The sequence below is a fragment of the Vulpes vulpes genome, chromosome 16, assembly GCF_048418805.1.
Source record: "Vulpes vulpes isolate BD-2025 chromosome 16, VulVul3, whole genome shotgun sequence".
Classification (NCBI taxonomy): domain Eukaryota; kingdom Metazoa; phylum Chordata; class Mammalia; order Carnivora; family Canidae; genus Vulpes; species Vulpes vulpes.
This window is the reverse complement of record NC_132795.1, coordinates 11,945,718-11,963,288: the sequence shown is the minus strand read 5'-3', so window position 1 is coordinate 11,963,288 and position 17,571 is coordinate 11,945,718. Positions and strand designations below refer to the sequence as shown.

Below are 17,571 nucleotides of genomic sequence, written 5' to 3'. Positions count from 1 at the left end.
ATATCATCAGTCTCTCTAAAATTACTCTCACACATTTTTGTGGGGTTATCTCAAATCAGCAGTCAGTTCGTTGACTATTTATGGACCCATTCCCTCTTCTCTGTAAGCATGGTACTAACATTTGATTTTTGATATTCTTTCTAACAAAAGATTTGCTGGAACCATTTGAGTAAATTGAAAAGAGGGCAGAAAGAAAAAAATATTATAACAAAATGTTACTGTTATTTGGATACAACCTACCAAATATATATATATATTTTTTTATATATATATAAAAATATATTTATAAATATATATATATATTTTATTCTCAGAAAACAAACCAACCAGTTATTTAAGCATAGTCTGCACAGAGGAGTAAGTCTGTACACATCAGTAGGCATATGCACTAGATGGCAAAAATATAAGGAATGTATCACATTCCAAACAACCAAAGAGTTCCAAGGAATAATTAATGACATTCATAAATGTGGAAAAAATAAGCCCACAGTCACATCTTCAAATTATTAAATCTAGAACAAATCCTCTTCTTTCCTAATTGGTTTTTCTTGTAACAAATTTCTGACACAAAAGAGAACATTTGTTTCATATTTTATTGAATTTCATTTATATTAAATTAAAAATATATTTCTGACAGATTCATGTAACAAAAAGGCAGAACAGTTTTCAAATTGTTCAGCTGGGATGATCAGTACGGAATGAGGCAAAGCAGGTCGCATTCTATAATTGCCTTGTACAGGTACAATTCTTTCCCAAGAGCCAAGAAAGGATCCTTGAGAACTAACTGAAAGCCTAATTACAGAAATTTAAAATACTGTTTGTCCCTCATTCTCAAATAACAACAGAAAGTGGGGGAAGGAAAGTAGAATGGGGTGAAGGGTTGGCGGAGAAGAAAGAATAAAGGGAAATTATACTAAAAATATACCTAACATTAAAAAAGTTAGTATGTGTTAAGTGCATAATCCTTCATAGATAAAATAGAAAAAAAATCAAAATAACATTACACCACACACAATTGGCATATCCTATTGTGTAAGCGAGTGCAGAGGTTGAACACGTCACAATAGTGCTGAACACAGAATCACAAGTAATGTCAAATGATAACTTCCAACCAAAAGGAAACAATCACAAGCCAATTACTTATATACAAATCAATCCTAAAGACATTATGTCCCAAATAAAGATGTCCACAAAAGAAAATCAAAGCAACATTACCCTTATTTACAAATGCAACTAGCCATGTCTTTAACAAGCTATAAAAATACTATTCACATTTTCAAACATACAGTAGTATTTTTTTTGTTTGTTTGTTTATTTCAAAAAGGCAGCTAACTTTGAACACCGGGATTTAAATGAAACATTGATGGCTTACCAGCTAGGTATTTTTGCACCCCTGTCCTTTGAAGATACTTCACAAGAGAGAGGGCTTGTTTTCTGTTTGCAAGTTAAGAACAACGTAAGGAAATGAATACAAATGTATATAATACCTTAAGCCTCTGCCTTTTCGGTAAAATGTCTCCCTTTATCACCTGAACTGAGCTTAGTCAACTACTTGGATGCTTGTATGAGATGAGTGTTTGAGTGAAGATTTAACATGACTTAAGTTTTTTTTGTGCTATGAGTTGTCTTGCAGACCGATCTCATTTTTGTTTGATCTTGCTGTAATGGTGCCTAAGGAGATGAACAGCTAGTCATACCATGTAAAGATGCAGTTTTGACATGCAGCAATGCGAGAGTCCCTGGTGCTCACAACAGGAGATGTAGACACACCGGCCAGTGAGGTGTGCATTCAAAGTTAGCTGCCCTCACACAGCTGCTCAGTTTTATGATCGACCCATTTAACAGCAGTACCAGTTTATGCTACATTTTTCAAAGTACCTTACTTTAAAAGAACAGCTTACATATCTACATTTAGAAAATAACTTCCATACTTGATTACTGGAGTAATCCCAAAAGGGTTCTTGGAGTGCTATGGTGTAGTCCCCTCACTCCCCCCTCCCAGCCCCTGAGAGATCCAGAAATATACAGGAAAATGACTCTCACATTAGGGAAAAGGTACAACCCCCGTTAACGGAAGAATCTGGAAATGATACTCGAGAACCAGGTTATGTCAATATATAGGAGGTATGATTTGATTTCCTTCACAAGAGCCGCAGGCTAGGGGGAAAACATCTACATATTAGGAATAAAAATCGCAGTAAAGGCAAAGTGGTTTGGACAAGTCAGACTGTTGCCTACAGGTATGAAACTTTGTTTTCTTATATTTGTATATTTGTACAAATATAACCACTTCTCATGATATGGGTGAGATTTGTTAGAGCATTGAAATAAAAAAGTCCTTAAAGATCAAAAGTAGAGAAAAAAGTGGCAACTTATCAGACAACATGGATTTTCATTGCAGTGAAACTGCCCTCATTATATATTTATCAGATAGATGAATGATCCAATGGAGGATTACAGGTGGTTCTCAAAGCTGAATAACCTTTACTTTTATGATAATAAGACTCTTTGTTGTGAAAAAAATTACAGCAGCTGTAAAATATTTGCGATCAGGAATAAAATAAATACGTAAAGTAAATAAGTTAATTTGCTGGCAAAACTAACTTCTCATTGCATGTAAGCTTTTTATGAAAAGATTAAATCTAAGACCTACCAAGGGTATGTGCACATATGTGAGTTTCAAGGTTCGTCACAGGGCTGACTCGACTCAGATTCCTGCAGAGAAGGATATAGTGAGAGAATTGATCTTTATGGAGAAAAGTAATTTTAATATCAGAAAGTATACTCTGTGCAGTAATTTATTTGAGAAGTATTTTAAACGGCGTCCACTTTGCTAGAATCGTTTATAGAAAAGTCAGGCATTTGAGGGCAGAGGCTAAGTCAGTGTTTCACAAAGCAATGTGTGGGACCTCAGAGATCCACTATGGCTTCAGAGAGGGACAGCCTCAACAGGGCCACTTTGAAGAAGGTTGTAAAGTGAAGAGAACAGAGGTGGTTGTGCCAATGGGGAAAGGAGGAAGGGTGGTATTTTTCTCTGAGGTCTAGAGAAATTAATTTTTCTGTGACTCCTAACAAGATAATCACTTACTTGCAAAGCTGGTCATTAGACAGTAATTTCCAAGGGAAGCATAAAACTACCCTAACAAGTTGGGGCTTAGAGTGTTTTCAGCTCATAACTGAAAGAGAAACATTTTCTTCTGCCCAAAATATCACCTGGCTGGAAGGAGGTGAGGCAGGAGTCTGCAAAAGTGACCACATCCTACATTTTTGTACCTCTACAAAAGCAGTGGGACTTGAACAGTGTCTGAAGTTTTTACTCTTTTATAGAAACTTGCCTTTTAATGAAAAGAATGAAGCCGTCCATGGTGTTAAAAGCCATTTGTCCATACAAATGCAAGTGTTCCTGACCCAACATGGTGCCCACAACAGCTTCATGCTTGTAAGTATGGAGAGAACTACTCTTGCAAAGGCGTCTCTGGGATTAGAAAAAAATTGTATCCATTCTACCCAGAAGTATAAAAACTGGCCCCAGTTGTAATATTAGTAAAATCAAGATAAATGTTATTTTAAAATCACGCCTAATTTACATCTGGATAATGTCATTTGTTCTTTAGCAAATGGCAATCAGGAGACAGGAGTTTGCCTTCACGTGTCTACATGGGTACAAGGCTGCCTTTCAAAGTCCATATACACAATGAGAGGCACAGCAGAATTTTCTTGCCCTTGGCATATACGGTAGAAGTTAGTTTATCTGGCTTTCTAATGACCAGAAGTTTATACAGCTGGACTTCTCGTTTGCAATATTAAAAATCACTGGTCTATTAACTAAAGTTCAAAACAATGGAAATAACCACAGTTTGAAATGCTTGGTTTAGCATTATTTATCAGAATATTGCTAACTAATTGCTTCTTTTTGTTTCTGGAAATGGGAAGGTATCATGAGAAAAAAGGGACATTTCATAAGTTAAATGTATTTTGTTTGTTCACTAAATGGCACCACTCAATCTTTGTCTCTGCATAAGGTAATAGAACATTTACATTTCCTTTACTTCGTTTTGAAGACCTCTTGCTTAACGTCATGTAACCTATTTGCCTGTTAAATTCTGCAACGTGGTGTTTGCAATACAAATTAATTTTTTTTCTCTTTACACTTAATACAATTAAAAGAATAAGAGAATGAGAACAGAATTTGATTGCAATGCTTTAAAGCAAGTTTTCACAAGTGGAACCAGCTCTTTATATGTCTACTTTCAGCTAAATCTAACAAATAACAATTTTAAATGGCAAACTTATTTTTTACTATGCAAAATCCATCCTACATTTTCATTATCCTGCATTTTATCTTGTTACATAATATTTTGTGGTTAATTTTCTAGTTTGATTTATTTAATAATATTAAAATCATTTAATATCTGATAACCTAACTAAATCTACATCTTACAGCATTATCATGGTTTTGCCCAGTTATATACATGCTCTCATGATCACCTTTTCTATTACCTTATGAACTACATACTAGTTAAATAATCAACATTTATAGATGGATGAATAATTCAAGTTTTGAAACAAGGGTTAGATAGCTCTAGAAAACATGTATTTACATCCTTCCCTGTCGGGCTGAAACAATTTCACTTTTCTTTTCATGTTGACACTTCAAAAAGCATATTGATAGCCCCTCAGACTTCATCTAGCAGCAGAACCTCACAGACCTTCTACTGATTTGACCTCGGCATCAGGACTATGCACGATCTTTTTGTCACATCCTACTTTTAGAAGGTATTAACACATACATTATAACACTTAGAGCGCTATCTCTTCTGATTCTCTGTATACAAACAATCGGTTGTTCTTCATGATCTACTAAGGTTGTTCTTCATGATCTACTAAGATTGTATATTTTAATAAAATCTGAGTTTGCATTGTTTTTTACTCTATTTCAAGAATATTACTTGAGAGAGAACTCTCACCCTAACCTGTGCTGCTATAATTTGGAAGACCAAGTGTTACTCAGTAGTCCAAGCACCTCTCTTTATGGTGCAGGATGCTTTGTGGTTCTGGGTCTACTCTGGTTTAGAGAACATCTTTTCTCATCTAAGAACTAAAGAATGGTTTTTTAAACAACCATTTAGCTATACAGTTTTCCCTTATCTGGAGGTTGGATTTCCCAAGATAGGTATAAGCTACAAAATCTGGTGATTTAATAAAAAAAATACAGTCTGTGTAAATTTAGTACCAATTTTTCTCAAATTGACTTAATTGGTTCTGCATATTTGCATTGATACAATTAGGCTCTGGGATTTGATATTCGGATGCACGTTGCAGCCTTCAATTGGCATTTTAAAATTTCACTCTATTGGATTGAATAGGTTATTTTTTTGGAACAGATAAAACTGTATTTTTTTTCTTCCTTTCATAAACTTTGAAATATATTTTTCCAGGGGGACAGAAAAAAGAAAGAAATCCTAAAACAACTGAAATAAAATATGTACTACAGAAATCATTCAAAAGGAATAATAAAGTATTTTTGTGAAGCATTTTGGGTCATTTTGAATTATACTTGCATCTATCTCTAGTTATTAGTGGTAGATTACCTGATGTGTAAGGGGATTTTATTCTTAAAATAAAGGAAACTACATTCACTGAATACATTCTATTACCTTAACAGTAAAAAAAAAAATAAAAATAAAAATAAAAATTTATTTCCTTCTTAAATGATTCTTTTTTCCATATCCAAGTAGAAACCATATGAATATTGGAAATCAGAAGGAAAAAAAATCAAGCACTAGTATCCAACAAGGGTGCTGTCCATGGTAAGTTGGTAGAGATTTATCTAGAAAAGGAGGTTTATATCCAAATATTCATAAGAACTGATGTGAGGTCTCTTTCTCTGGAGACTCCTCTGAATGGGTGGGAGAGTTGAAAGCTCTTGGGCTGTAGGCCCTAAGTCATTCTATGTCTTCAACCCAGAAAAGTTGATAGTTGAACCTCACTAGCAGGGATCTGACAAACTGCTCCCTTGCTCTTCTTCACTCTTTTAGCTTACCTTATTTCTCATAACTTAGTAAGAAACCAGTCCTGACACCTCCAAATTTCTTGGCCAAAGACCAACACCCACTGTTGACCTAATGGTCAAATTAGAATCCAGACAGGCCAATTAGTCAGTGAGGCAATATCCTTCTACCAGTTCCTGTTTGGATGATAACATTGAAACTATCCTATTTGTCAACTTCAGTAACTTGCAGGTTGTTTAATTCATGTTCCAAATGAGTTCACAGGAGATCTTTTAACAAACAATTGATTTTATGATGACTGCTCACAAAATAGTCCATAAAATCTTATTCCTTGAACTTATGGGGAAATTCAATGTCATTCCAAATAAACTGACTTAAAATCATTAAGTTAGGGATAATATTGCATTTATGTTGATGTTCCCCACATACACAGTGCTTTTAGTAGACTCTAAATAAATACCAGTTGAAAAAATAAGGGAGTTGAATAGATGGATTCACTTATTTTTTCAAAATAGGCAGAAACCTAGATTTCTTTGCATTTTTTTCTCTCTGTAAACCCTCTGCTTTACCAATGGAGATTTTTAGTCTCATTGCTTTCTTTTTTGTGATAGACTTGAATTTGATGCCAACATTTTAACAGACGAAAATTTTTTTTTAAATCCAAATGACTCTCCAAGCATATTTTCCTAGAAAAGAGAAACTACCAGATTTTCCTAATTATTGACCTTAGGCCTCTTGTTCCTGGAGACTCATTCCTACCATTTTGTTCCCATTGCTCATCTTAACTCAGTAGGTATTCTTTTAAAATGATACATAAAAAGATGGCTCTAGAACTAGGATGATGTGTTTGAAGAAAGTACTATTATACAAAGTATCAAAAGATTAGTATGTTGGATATTAAAATAATTACATGAGAAATTTTTCATGTTTATTTACAACTTTTGACCCAAGAACCTATCTATAAATTGTGAACGTTTGTGTATTTTTAATTATACCAATTTATGTGCAAAGAGTTACCTTCTACTTAATATAAATAGAGTCTCATACTAGAAATTCCATGGAGTCAAGCCAATCCTTACTTGCATTCCTTCACATGGAGTATACAAACTGGATAACTTTTCTTGCGTAGCAAATGTGATATCACTTGTTGATAATGTGCTGGCCCTCTCACCATAATCTCTTGGATACTGTTCCAAAGTCCTAATTTGCTTGGTTTGGCATTTCCACAGTCTTTCCTTATCTTAGCTCTTTTAAAAAATGTACTTAAATTATTTTGCTGGTTGCTTCCATATTGCTTCATTCAAAATCCAAAATGGAGTTCAGAAAAGAACAAATAAAATTATAGCTTAAGTGCAAACTACATTTCTGAGTATCTGCCAGGTAGACATACCCAATCCAGTGTCTCTTCCAGTTCAATGGATTCCCCATTGGACCACCCCTGAAAGTGTCAGTAGTTTTCATGAACCACATAGAACTGTCTCTTAGTTTCCCATTTACTCTTTACACTACCAACTGCCTATCAAGTACTGTCATTCATGGAGAAGAAAATGTTGAAGAATGTAAAGGATGTGGGGGTACATATTCCATAGTGTAAAACATGAGAGTTAGATTTGATGTTACACTTAACTAATATCTTGGCCTCCCCTTCTATTTTAAAGGCTATATATTTAAAATAATGGTCATTTCACCATAATAAAATATTTTTTTACAATTCTGTCAATTTATAGCAACACATAAGAAACTTTGATGTAAAAATATTTGCAATTAGAAATTAAAGTCAAAATATAGGGAGGTAAAAGTAATATAAAGAGACAGATCAAAGCTGTCAGAACAAAACAAAACAAAAAGACCAAAAAAATCCCTCCAAACATAATTACTAGTTATAACTTTTAGAGAGATTAAAAAATTATGAAAGCTGAGTTGGCCATTCTTGCTTGTTAGGATAGAAACTGTTGGAAAAGGAAACTGGATTTTCAATTTCAGTTACTCCCATTTGTTATAGAAAAGGTTATCCTTTTGTTCTAATGGAAACTTCATTATGATTTCCAAGGATAGTGTAAATGCACACATCAGTTCCTACAGATAGGAACAGATAGCATGGGTCTTTCAGGCATCTGCATTAAAAAAAAAATAGAAAGAAGAAAGAGAAAACGTTGAGAACTAGCTTGACAGCAGGCAGTATTGCCTTTTATTTGCTGGTCCTTCTCTAGCTGTTCCAGTCTCCTGACCAACCCATGCAGAGAAATGAAGAAACAGTGTGGTTCCTCCTGTCTTTCTCTTTCAGTTCTTCCTTCTAGTGTTCAAGTTAGATAAGCACATGACTATCATTGCATCTCTATATCTTCCATTGGGAAGTGTCAAATCTACTGGCCTTGGGAATAGAAGGAAGACCACAAGAGAAAGAGAGGCGGCAGGGAAATTGGAGTGGGTGTGTCTGTATCTTAAAGCCACTGCTGAGCTTACACCACAGTATTTCGGTGTCTGTAGGGTGGAGGAGGCAGCACAGTGCCTGGCTTCAGCGAGAACTCAGAGAGGTATTCAGGATTCTCTGCCACAATAGGCCGGATCCGTCCATTTTGTTTATAAAAATATTTTGTGCTGTACTCCTGCAGGTAGTCTGGGTGCTGAAGGGTGCTCCGAGGTGGCAGGCTGTGGTTCCAGTAGTCAGGGTTGTCGAATGCTTTCTTGGCCTTCTCTGGCACAGACAGTACATTGTTCTTCAGGTACTCGGCATTCCCCAATGCGTTTGCAAAGGTGTTGAGGTACAGTGGCTCATTCACATACTCATCCTCTGCCTTGGGTGGACCATTGGAAGCATTGTGATATTCGGGATTATCCAAAGCTTGAAGGTCTCCATTCTTCCTCCGAGAAACAAAAGGGTTCTCCTCCACAGGGTTCAAGTATTCTGAGGAATGCAAAAATATCAGTTAGTATCTACTTTCTGGAAAATGTTAATCAGAAGAAGGTAATGCAGGATGGTTAGCTTCTTTCTCCAGAATCATAAAGCCATGGATTTGTTTTCATGAATTTTTACAAAAACTATTTTGTCTATTACTTTTGTCATATGAAAAAAGAGTAGGTGGACCAAAACTCTTTAATGACTTAGCAAAGCACCACAGGCCAGAAGCCCTAGTTCCTGTCCCCTACATTGTTCCTTTTTCCTTCTAATTGCATTTGTGTCTCCTACATAGAAGGCCACTTGTTTGAATGCTTCTGTTTTCTAAAAGTCAGTATTTTATTGTTGTTGAAAAATAAGGCAATCTATCAGGGGTAAATAGCTTTTAAATGTGGAGAAATCGGAATTTTTTAAAGGGTATTGGAAAATCAAAATGTCTATGGCTTAGCTCCATGCCAAGGTAAATGGATAAAGTGAAGGAATAATGTTTTTCAGTCTGTGTGTTTTGCTCTGATGTCCATATAGGTAAAGTGGATTTGATTACAGATGTTTTTCAGAAAGCACTACATATAGGAAAGGAAACATCTAAAGAAAAGACTCAACTAATAAAATCTGATAGACATCTAGCATGTCACTAGATTGACTTGCTTGACAATCAATCTAAGATTGTCATATGCCTAAGAATATGCCTAAGAATAAAGTGTAATTAGAGCATTTACTTCCAATGGCTAACCATAATCACAAAATAACAAATTATTAGTTTGAATTATATGAAATAACTGTTTTGTAGATTGGCACCAGTCATTAGAATGGCTATTTTGCATGATCTGATCTGATAAATTAATACAGAATATTGACCCAATTTTTAAAAAGGTGTTATCAATGCTGTTCTTCTCAAATATAATTCTATGTTTATAGTATAGACGATATATAGACATCTATTCATGCAGAGAGTAGACCTTTTTGTCCTCTCTTTTAATGTCTACACAGAAATGACACTTCAGCTATTCCTATTTTGGTGTTGGGGCAGGGAAAGGGCATAATTGTTTGTTGAGATGCCACCGTTCTGAACAAACTTTCTATCCTCTATACATAGCCTGACAAGTAGAGAAAAAAATCGCATCAACTTAGGGTGATTAGTCCATGGTCTTTGATATACTTAAGTATTTAGCATCATGTGCAAGTTCAAGGATAGTAATGACTATCCCACCATCATACATAGGCATGACAGGAACTTACATCTTCCTCACAACAATCCTGTGAGAAAGGAAGTATAAGCTGTATTTTTTTTTCAGTTTTATAGAGAACCAAGATTAAATGATGTATGAAGGATACAAGCAGTATTGAACTAGAATTCAGTTCTAAAACTCCTGTTGAGCCATTTCCTTGTTCTACTGTACTGTTTTAATTATTGTCCCTAAAGGGGTAGGAAAAACTTTTCACTTCATAACATGTTGGAATTTGAATGGTGTTTAAAACAATTGACATTTTAAGAAAAATATATGAAAACAAACTTTTAAGGGAGACAGAATCTGATTTTCCTTACCAGGTTCCTGAAACTCATTAATTGAAAGTGTAATGAAGGTCTATACTAACATTCTCAACTCTCTGAGAAGTAGTCAATAATCTTCTATAGAAACTTGTATTCAGAGACAAAATCAAGGGATGCTCCACAGTGAGTCTATACAGGCTGGCTTGTATTTTTTCTCTTAGAAGGTTCATGGTACCTTTTTTCAACACAATCTACTTATCTATTTCCTGATGCAGACATGCAGCCATACAGTTGTAAACAGAGAAACAACTCTATGGTTGAGCTAAGAATCTTCCCAGAGAGCATTCCACTTTTAGGAATCTGCCAAATCTTCTCAAAACCTACATTTGTGTAACTACTTGGCTACCTTCCAATTCTTTCAATTCCTCTAATTCTTCAGTGCAGTAATATCTTTATATACATCAAGATAGATATATCTTAATAGGCTATTTATAATATGTACTTAGGGATCCCTTAATCAAATTCTATAAAATGGAATATAACCATATATTAAGGAACATAATGGGCTCTTCTACAGAGTCTTAAAAAAAAAGTTTACTTGAAAAAAAAGTTTACTTGATACTGAACACCCTGAGATACAATCATCAGTTTTTAATAACAATCATCCTTCTTCTCCTTTCTCCTTTCTATGATGCTGTTAACATGGAAAGAAAGCAGCTTTTTCAAAATTGAAATGTCATTGGATTTGGATGTCTAACATTTCTACCACTAACTTTGTAAAGTCATCACTGAGCTTTGTAGAACTACAAATTGAGTATTTTCAAGACACGGTGGTATACATATAAGTAAAGGCTGTGTCAGAGTTTTAATTTTTGAAATATGTCATACAAGGAATCATAATCTCCTGTAATAAATGATCATTCTAATGATGGAAAATTTTAAAGAACTGACCAAATTTTTTATTGGTGACATCATAATACCAGTGTTTATGATCTCCACAATAAGTCCAATAAAGCCATGGTGCTGAAATTTTGTGATGTGCTTCCTCACTCAAAGAGTCCAACAAAGGTAAGTTGGTAAGTTTAGATCAGTGCTTCTCAGGTTTGTGCATAAAAGTCACACAGGGATTTTGTTAAAATGCAGATGACTATTCAAGTGGTGCTCGAGATTCTGATTTCTAGAAAGGCCCTGGATGATGTAAATGTTGTGGATTTGGACAGTATGCTACATAGAGCAGCAGCCTAGGCCTTTTCTGGGTCACAAATGTTACATAGTCCAGTGGTTTGGCAATTTCCCTTCTATATTATACTGCTCATTTTGATGGATGTGAATGTTGAATGAGAATCATTTCTGAACATTGTATTTGTACCTTGTTTAGGTTTATCTCGCATAGGGGTCATGTAACCTTCTTCATCCAGCTCTCCTCGTGGGCTTCGTTCTGGGGCAAACACAGTGGGATCAGCGCTGTACCTCTGGGTGCTGCTATCCTCTTGGACATGGGGTGCCACTGGCTTGCGTAGGGTGCCATTACAACAGGAGTCATCAAAAATCTCAGCTGTAGCCCCCTGAGCAACTGGAGCTTCTGGGATCGTGCTGGTCGTGGCTCTGTAGGGCACAGGCACTCCTTGTTCTGCAGCAAAACCCCCATCTCGGTATACAAACTGGTTCTGTCAACGGTAGAGACACATTTAGCCAGGAGTTATTTTAGAAATAGGTATAAAAAAATAACCAAGGATATGAAGACTCGTCTTTCAGACAAAAGTCAGAGCTTCTTAATTGAGTTTTTCCCCTAAATGGCTAACAAGTGTGACTTACAATCACCTAAAATTACAATCTTTCTTAAAAAGTTATCCTGGGGAAAGAATTTGGAAATATATTTAAATCTTATTGGCCACCTAAAACATGACCTAATACTTAGTATTTCGTGCTATTTTCCCACAGTTGCCTATTTTTGATATAAAATTCAAATTTCATGACAAATGGAAATGTTATTAACTGTAGACAGTTGACATTAAGAACAGAAGCACAGTGATGCCATTTGGATGGTGATATTTTCTCTTCTGTGGTCAGTATGACTTTAGGTCTCCAAGTACCTAAGTAGGGAATCATTATTGAGACTCCAACTTTTTAGCACACAACCTATAATCATGGAAATAATGATAACCTCCTCATCCAAAAGCATAATTTATGAGTCCAGATAAATCCTTCAGGTAAAAATTGAAGCTTACTGTTGATGCATGGCATCTCAGTTTTGGATTACCTACTGAGAGAAAACATATCCTTAAAGCCAGCTATTGAATCTACAGCAAATTATTAACTCACTGTTGGCAAAAGCAAAATGAGAAAACTATGGGGAGACGAGAGAGAAGAAACATGACAAGTAAAGACCAAAAATACTAAAAGATGAAGGTTGATCATGAAATACTTACTCCTGACATGGGGGTGTAGGCAGGAGGAGGGCTGTGTCCAATTTCACTCTAATAGGAAAGAAAAATGGAATGATGGATATAATAAGAGGTAATATGAATGAAAAGAAAAATAAAAAAAGAAAAGAAAAGCCACATGAGTTGTATGAACCAAAGGGGAAAACATGCACAACAGTGAAGTTTGCTAAATGGTAAAATTTTATGCACCCTGACTACAAAGGAGTTTATTTTTGTGTTTTGAGAATATTCTACATTTTAATTCAAGCCCTGAAAAGAAAAATTAGATAGAAAAAGTAAAATTTTTAAATGGAATAAAAATTAAGTTGACAATGAATGTTTTTCTGATTAATCCTAGAAGAAAGATATAAACGGTAAGTAAATGTCTATAGTTTTAAATAAAGAACCATTTCCTTCCTCACATGTTATATGAGTGAAATGGCCACATAACACAACATTAGTTCTTTCTTGTAAAAAGAAACTTATCTAAAAGGAGATAGAAGTGAATTTCAATTTTCCTTGAATAAGTTTTACTGACAAGTTACATTTATTTTTCATTATTTCAGCAAAGGGTCAACTTTCCTTTAAAAAAATACATACTATTTTCTCTATAGTCTTATTTTTATACGTTAAGAAACAGAAGGAAATCATGGAAAATTAAACCTCTTCCTGGAAATATGCTTTGTATACATTAATTTCTTATATGTAGAAACAGTTAAAATTAGATATGAATTTTTTTAAAAAGGCATCTATATTCTTATAGCTTTATACTTCATTCTATGAGCTAAATAAAAGTGGATATAAAAATATGATAAAATAGTAAGGACAAATTTCCTTAGGGTAAGTAGAGGGGGTTGTATGAATATCAACATCATTTCTAAACAAACAAATAAATATTAATTAAATATATTTCTTGAGAACCCACTATCTATGTGCCAGGCACTTTTCTAGACCATGGAGGTAATGAATAATGCAGAAATAATAGTTAATTTTATGAAGTCTTCATTCTCTGCATCCATGTATGAAACTTAGCTAAGTATTATTCCAGGCTAATGATTTACAATTTAGAGATTCATAAAATAAACTCTAAGAAGAATATGGTTCCATGGAGATTGTTTAATGTAAACTAATAACAACTGGATAACACAATTTTCCATAATTAACTTAGTCACCTGGACTGATCAAGGACCAAGGTCTGAACTCCTACATTAAGTTTACATTTTAACTCTCCTCAAAACTGAATCACTTACATGATGGTAATGTAACTGAGAACATCTTGAAGAGCATGACATGGAAAATTAGAGATAAATTTGATATGCTATGCATATGTGGTAGCATTGTCCAAGAGACATACTGCTTTACGATCTGTCAGATATCTGAGCCCCGATTCTAGTCACCAAATCTACTGATGTGGTCAGTTGTGAAACATCTCAGACCCTCATTTTTATCCTTGGCCTCTCACTCCTTATATTTCAGCAAAGACAAAGTAGGAAGGTTTATATAAATGAATTTTGCAAGCTCTTCACTACTATCACAGTGTAAAGGATATATAAAATTTAAATATTCACATCTGCTAAATCAGATTTTTAAAGTCGGGCAATCAAAATATCAAAGCTACTCTTCAAAGAGGCATTTAAAAATGCTTCCCTGTTCCCCATATCACCTTCAGTATAGGTATATTTTGTTATCTTTTAGAAAGATATGCAATTAAATACTTTTCTTTTCATAAAATTTGGGAGGGATTTGCTATATAGTCCAGTGATATGTAAAACAGAGGGATGGTATGGGAATATGACAAGTGTCTGGTGGAACTTTATCATATTATAAACCTTGGCCTTCCCCCATCATTAAACCCCGATTACTGAGTAAGCATTTAACAAATATTGATTAAACCCCTACAACGAAAGTGGAGGCAGGATCTGCGGTAGACGCTGGAGATACTATGAGACACGAGGAGAGACATGACCACTGGCCTTTTGCAATTTACACTGAACTATCAAATATTACCTGAGATTATTAGAAGAAAAAGCAAGAGTAAAGGGAAGATGGGGTGAATTTATTTGAATTCTATGATTACATATTAGAAGAAAGATATTCCTGTTCCTTTGACCGCTTACTTCCCAACAGTTGCTCTACTGAGTCATGATTGACTAGAATCCCAGCTTAGGAAACAGCACTGACAGCTCTACATTTTGTATTTTATAAAACTTGAGGGATAAGTAATCAAAGGAATAACTTGCAAATCATTCTTCATCAGGAAATACTTTATTATATATATATTCATTATCTGGGCTCGACTGCCTTCAATCACAAACACATTGTGCTAAAAAATAACTAGACCTCTTGGGGCACCTGGGTGGCTCAGTTGGTCTGCCATTGGCTCAGGTCTCTCCCTCTGCCCCTCCCCACTGCTCCTGCTCTCTCTCTCTCTTTCTGAGTCAAATAAATAAATAAAATCTTTAAAAAATAATAACTAGACCTCTTGAAGAGAGGCCATGCCATATTAGAATGCAGGCACTGTCCCTGTGCTGGCAAGTCTCCCCATCAGCAACCTGCCAAATCTATATCTGGACATACTGCCAGATACCATCACAGTAATAGGAGTGTCTTCGTGCTTTTCCTAGTTTTCTGCATTAAAATGGAAAAAAATGCTAAGCAAAGTCCCTTTAGCATTCATTGTTTTTAGGGTTACTGGCTGCTTTTTATTTTCCTGTTTCCATTTTTTTTTTCATTTGCTTTTTTTCTGTTTTCCATGATAAAAAGCACCTCATTCATTTCTCCCTGGAAGGGCAACGCAGCTACAAGGGAACATCTGTGAGGCCAATTAGCCGGGCTGGAAATGTGATATAATTGTTGTTTAAATATATTTAAATTACATGTTAATCACTATGTCATAATTTATAGGCTTTGAAAATAACTTTTTGTACTTGAGAGCCAAGCCAGATTTTACTTGTTTTTGCTGCTTTTAGTTTGTAACAAGCTCTTCTTATTCCCCGCCCCGCTCCCCCCAACTCCCCACACTTGGAGAGCTGAACTTTTAATATTGGAAAGAATGACAGCTGCAAGCAAATTGGTTGAGTAAAAATTAAGATCCCCACAGTCAGAACGGGCTGGAGTGACCTTAAGGTTCTAAGCAGAACAAAGCAGTGCTCTCAGTTAAAAGGCTTTTGTTTTTTCATTGTGCCACTTTCTGCCGTCCATCAAAGCCCAGCTTTATGGATCTTCAGGAAGTACCGGTGCATCTGTTCAATTAGCTGGCGAGGGAATTTACTGTCAGCAGCACATAGATAGAAAGAGGGGGGTTATAAACTGGCAGGTGATACGGAGTTTGTTTCTGGTGGGGGGATTTGTAAGGGTGATGGAGGGAGTCAAGTTTAGTTTTGTTGTCTTATCACTGGCACATTGCATGATTAACCTGGACTCAAATGCCAGAGGTTATAGAGAAGGCAAATATCAGCAAATATATCAAATGTGGTCTTAAACGTACTTTGAATACATCATGTCTTGAGATTTACATCTCAGTTGAATGATAAAAATATGAAATTTTGTCTTATTATCTGTACCCTATTTTTGATATTTATTGTTTTTTTTTTAAAGATTTTACTTATTTATTTACGAGAGACACACAGAGAGAGGCAGAGACATAGGCAGAGGGAGAAGCAGGCTCCCCATGCGGAGCCTGATGCGGCACTCAACCCCAGGTCCTTGAGATCATGACCTGAGCCAAAGGCAGATGCTCAACCACTGAGTCACCCAGGTGCCCCATATTTATTATTTTAATTAAAACATTGTATTGTTTAATATTGCTCCTGGGAAATTTTAAACTGCTAACCAGATGAATTTTGTCTTTTAATATTTTTTACAGAGTATCATATAGATCAATGTTCTTAGGAAACAAAAATACATACCTAACGTCTAACTTCTATCTAAATTAAACATGCACTTAACAAGAGAGAGATTTTTTTTTATCTTCAGATAATTTTTCCTATCAATATTAACTACAGGATTAAAGTTTCTAGGGTCAAGAAACACTCTAAATCCTTTTAACTGAAGCAGAATGTATCTCTGTAAGATGTACTAATCCATCAGCACTAATTTATTACCTAAACACATGTAACTATTAAGGGTTCTCAACCATTTATCCTCCCTGGCATGTATTCTTAACACTCTGATGGACCTATTCACATTTTTACAGGTTAGGTAGCAGACAGATAAAATGTTTTGGGCATTATGTTCAATTCCTGATGCATCGTTGTACCATATATTTTTTCACAACTGAGTTCAATATACCAACATTTGAGATATCTAGACTTAGAACCTTCATTTTTCATAAAGCAGCCAAAAGAAAGCAGGCAAAATCTCTATATAGGAAAAACCAGAAAGAACTGGGAGAAACCCTATTGAATCTAGGCAGCTGGCTTACACACTTGCACGCACCCTCCCTACACATATGTATATACAAATTACACAAAACATCTTTTGTTTATTTATGTATGAGTTTATTATGCACTCATCTATCTACTTGGTTTGATTATGTGGAATGCTGCTTTTTAGATCAAGAAGTACAAACTTCCAGTTATAAAATAAAGTCATGGGGATATAATGTACAGCATGGAGAATATAGTCGATATCACTGTATTATCCTTGTAAGGTGAACAGATGGTAACTACACTTATTGTGGTGATCATTTTGCAATGTATATAAATGTTGAATCACTATATGGTACACCTGAAAATAAGATATTGTATT

General features: G+C 35.0%; 1 protein-coding gene across 4 annotated transcripts in view; it reads right to left on the bottom strand.

Annotated features, from left to right (window-relative positions):
• Positions 1-579: 579 nt before the first annotated feature.
• The window catches only part of ERBB4 (erb-b2 receptor tyrosine kinase 4), a 1,095,199-nt gene continuing 1,078,207 nt past the window's right edge, over positions 580-17,571 (bottom strand). For 2 of the 4 annotated variants that reach the window (XM_072742096.1, XM_026002035.2), the window contains exons 26-28: positions 12,829-12,876; positions 11,769-12,066; positions 580-8,916 (exon numbers count right to left, since the gene is read on the bottom strand). In XM_072742096.1, coding sequence (XP_072598197.1) covers positions 8,471-8,916; positions 11,769-12,066; positions 12,829-12,876 — 792 coding nt within the window. In that variant the 3' untranslated portion in view covers positions 580-8,470. The remainder of the gene's footprint in view (positions 8,917-11,768; positions 12,067-12,828; positions 12,877-17,571) is intronic. The other 2 variants (XM_072742098.1, XM_072742097.1) reach the window with 1 other exon arrangement.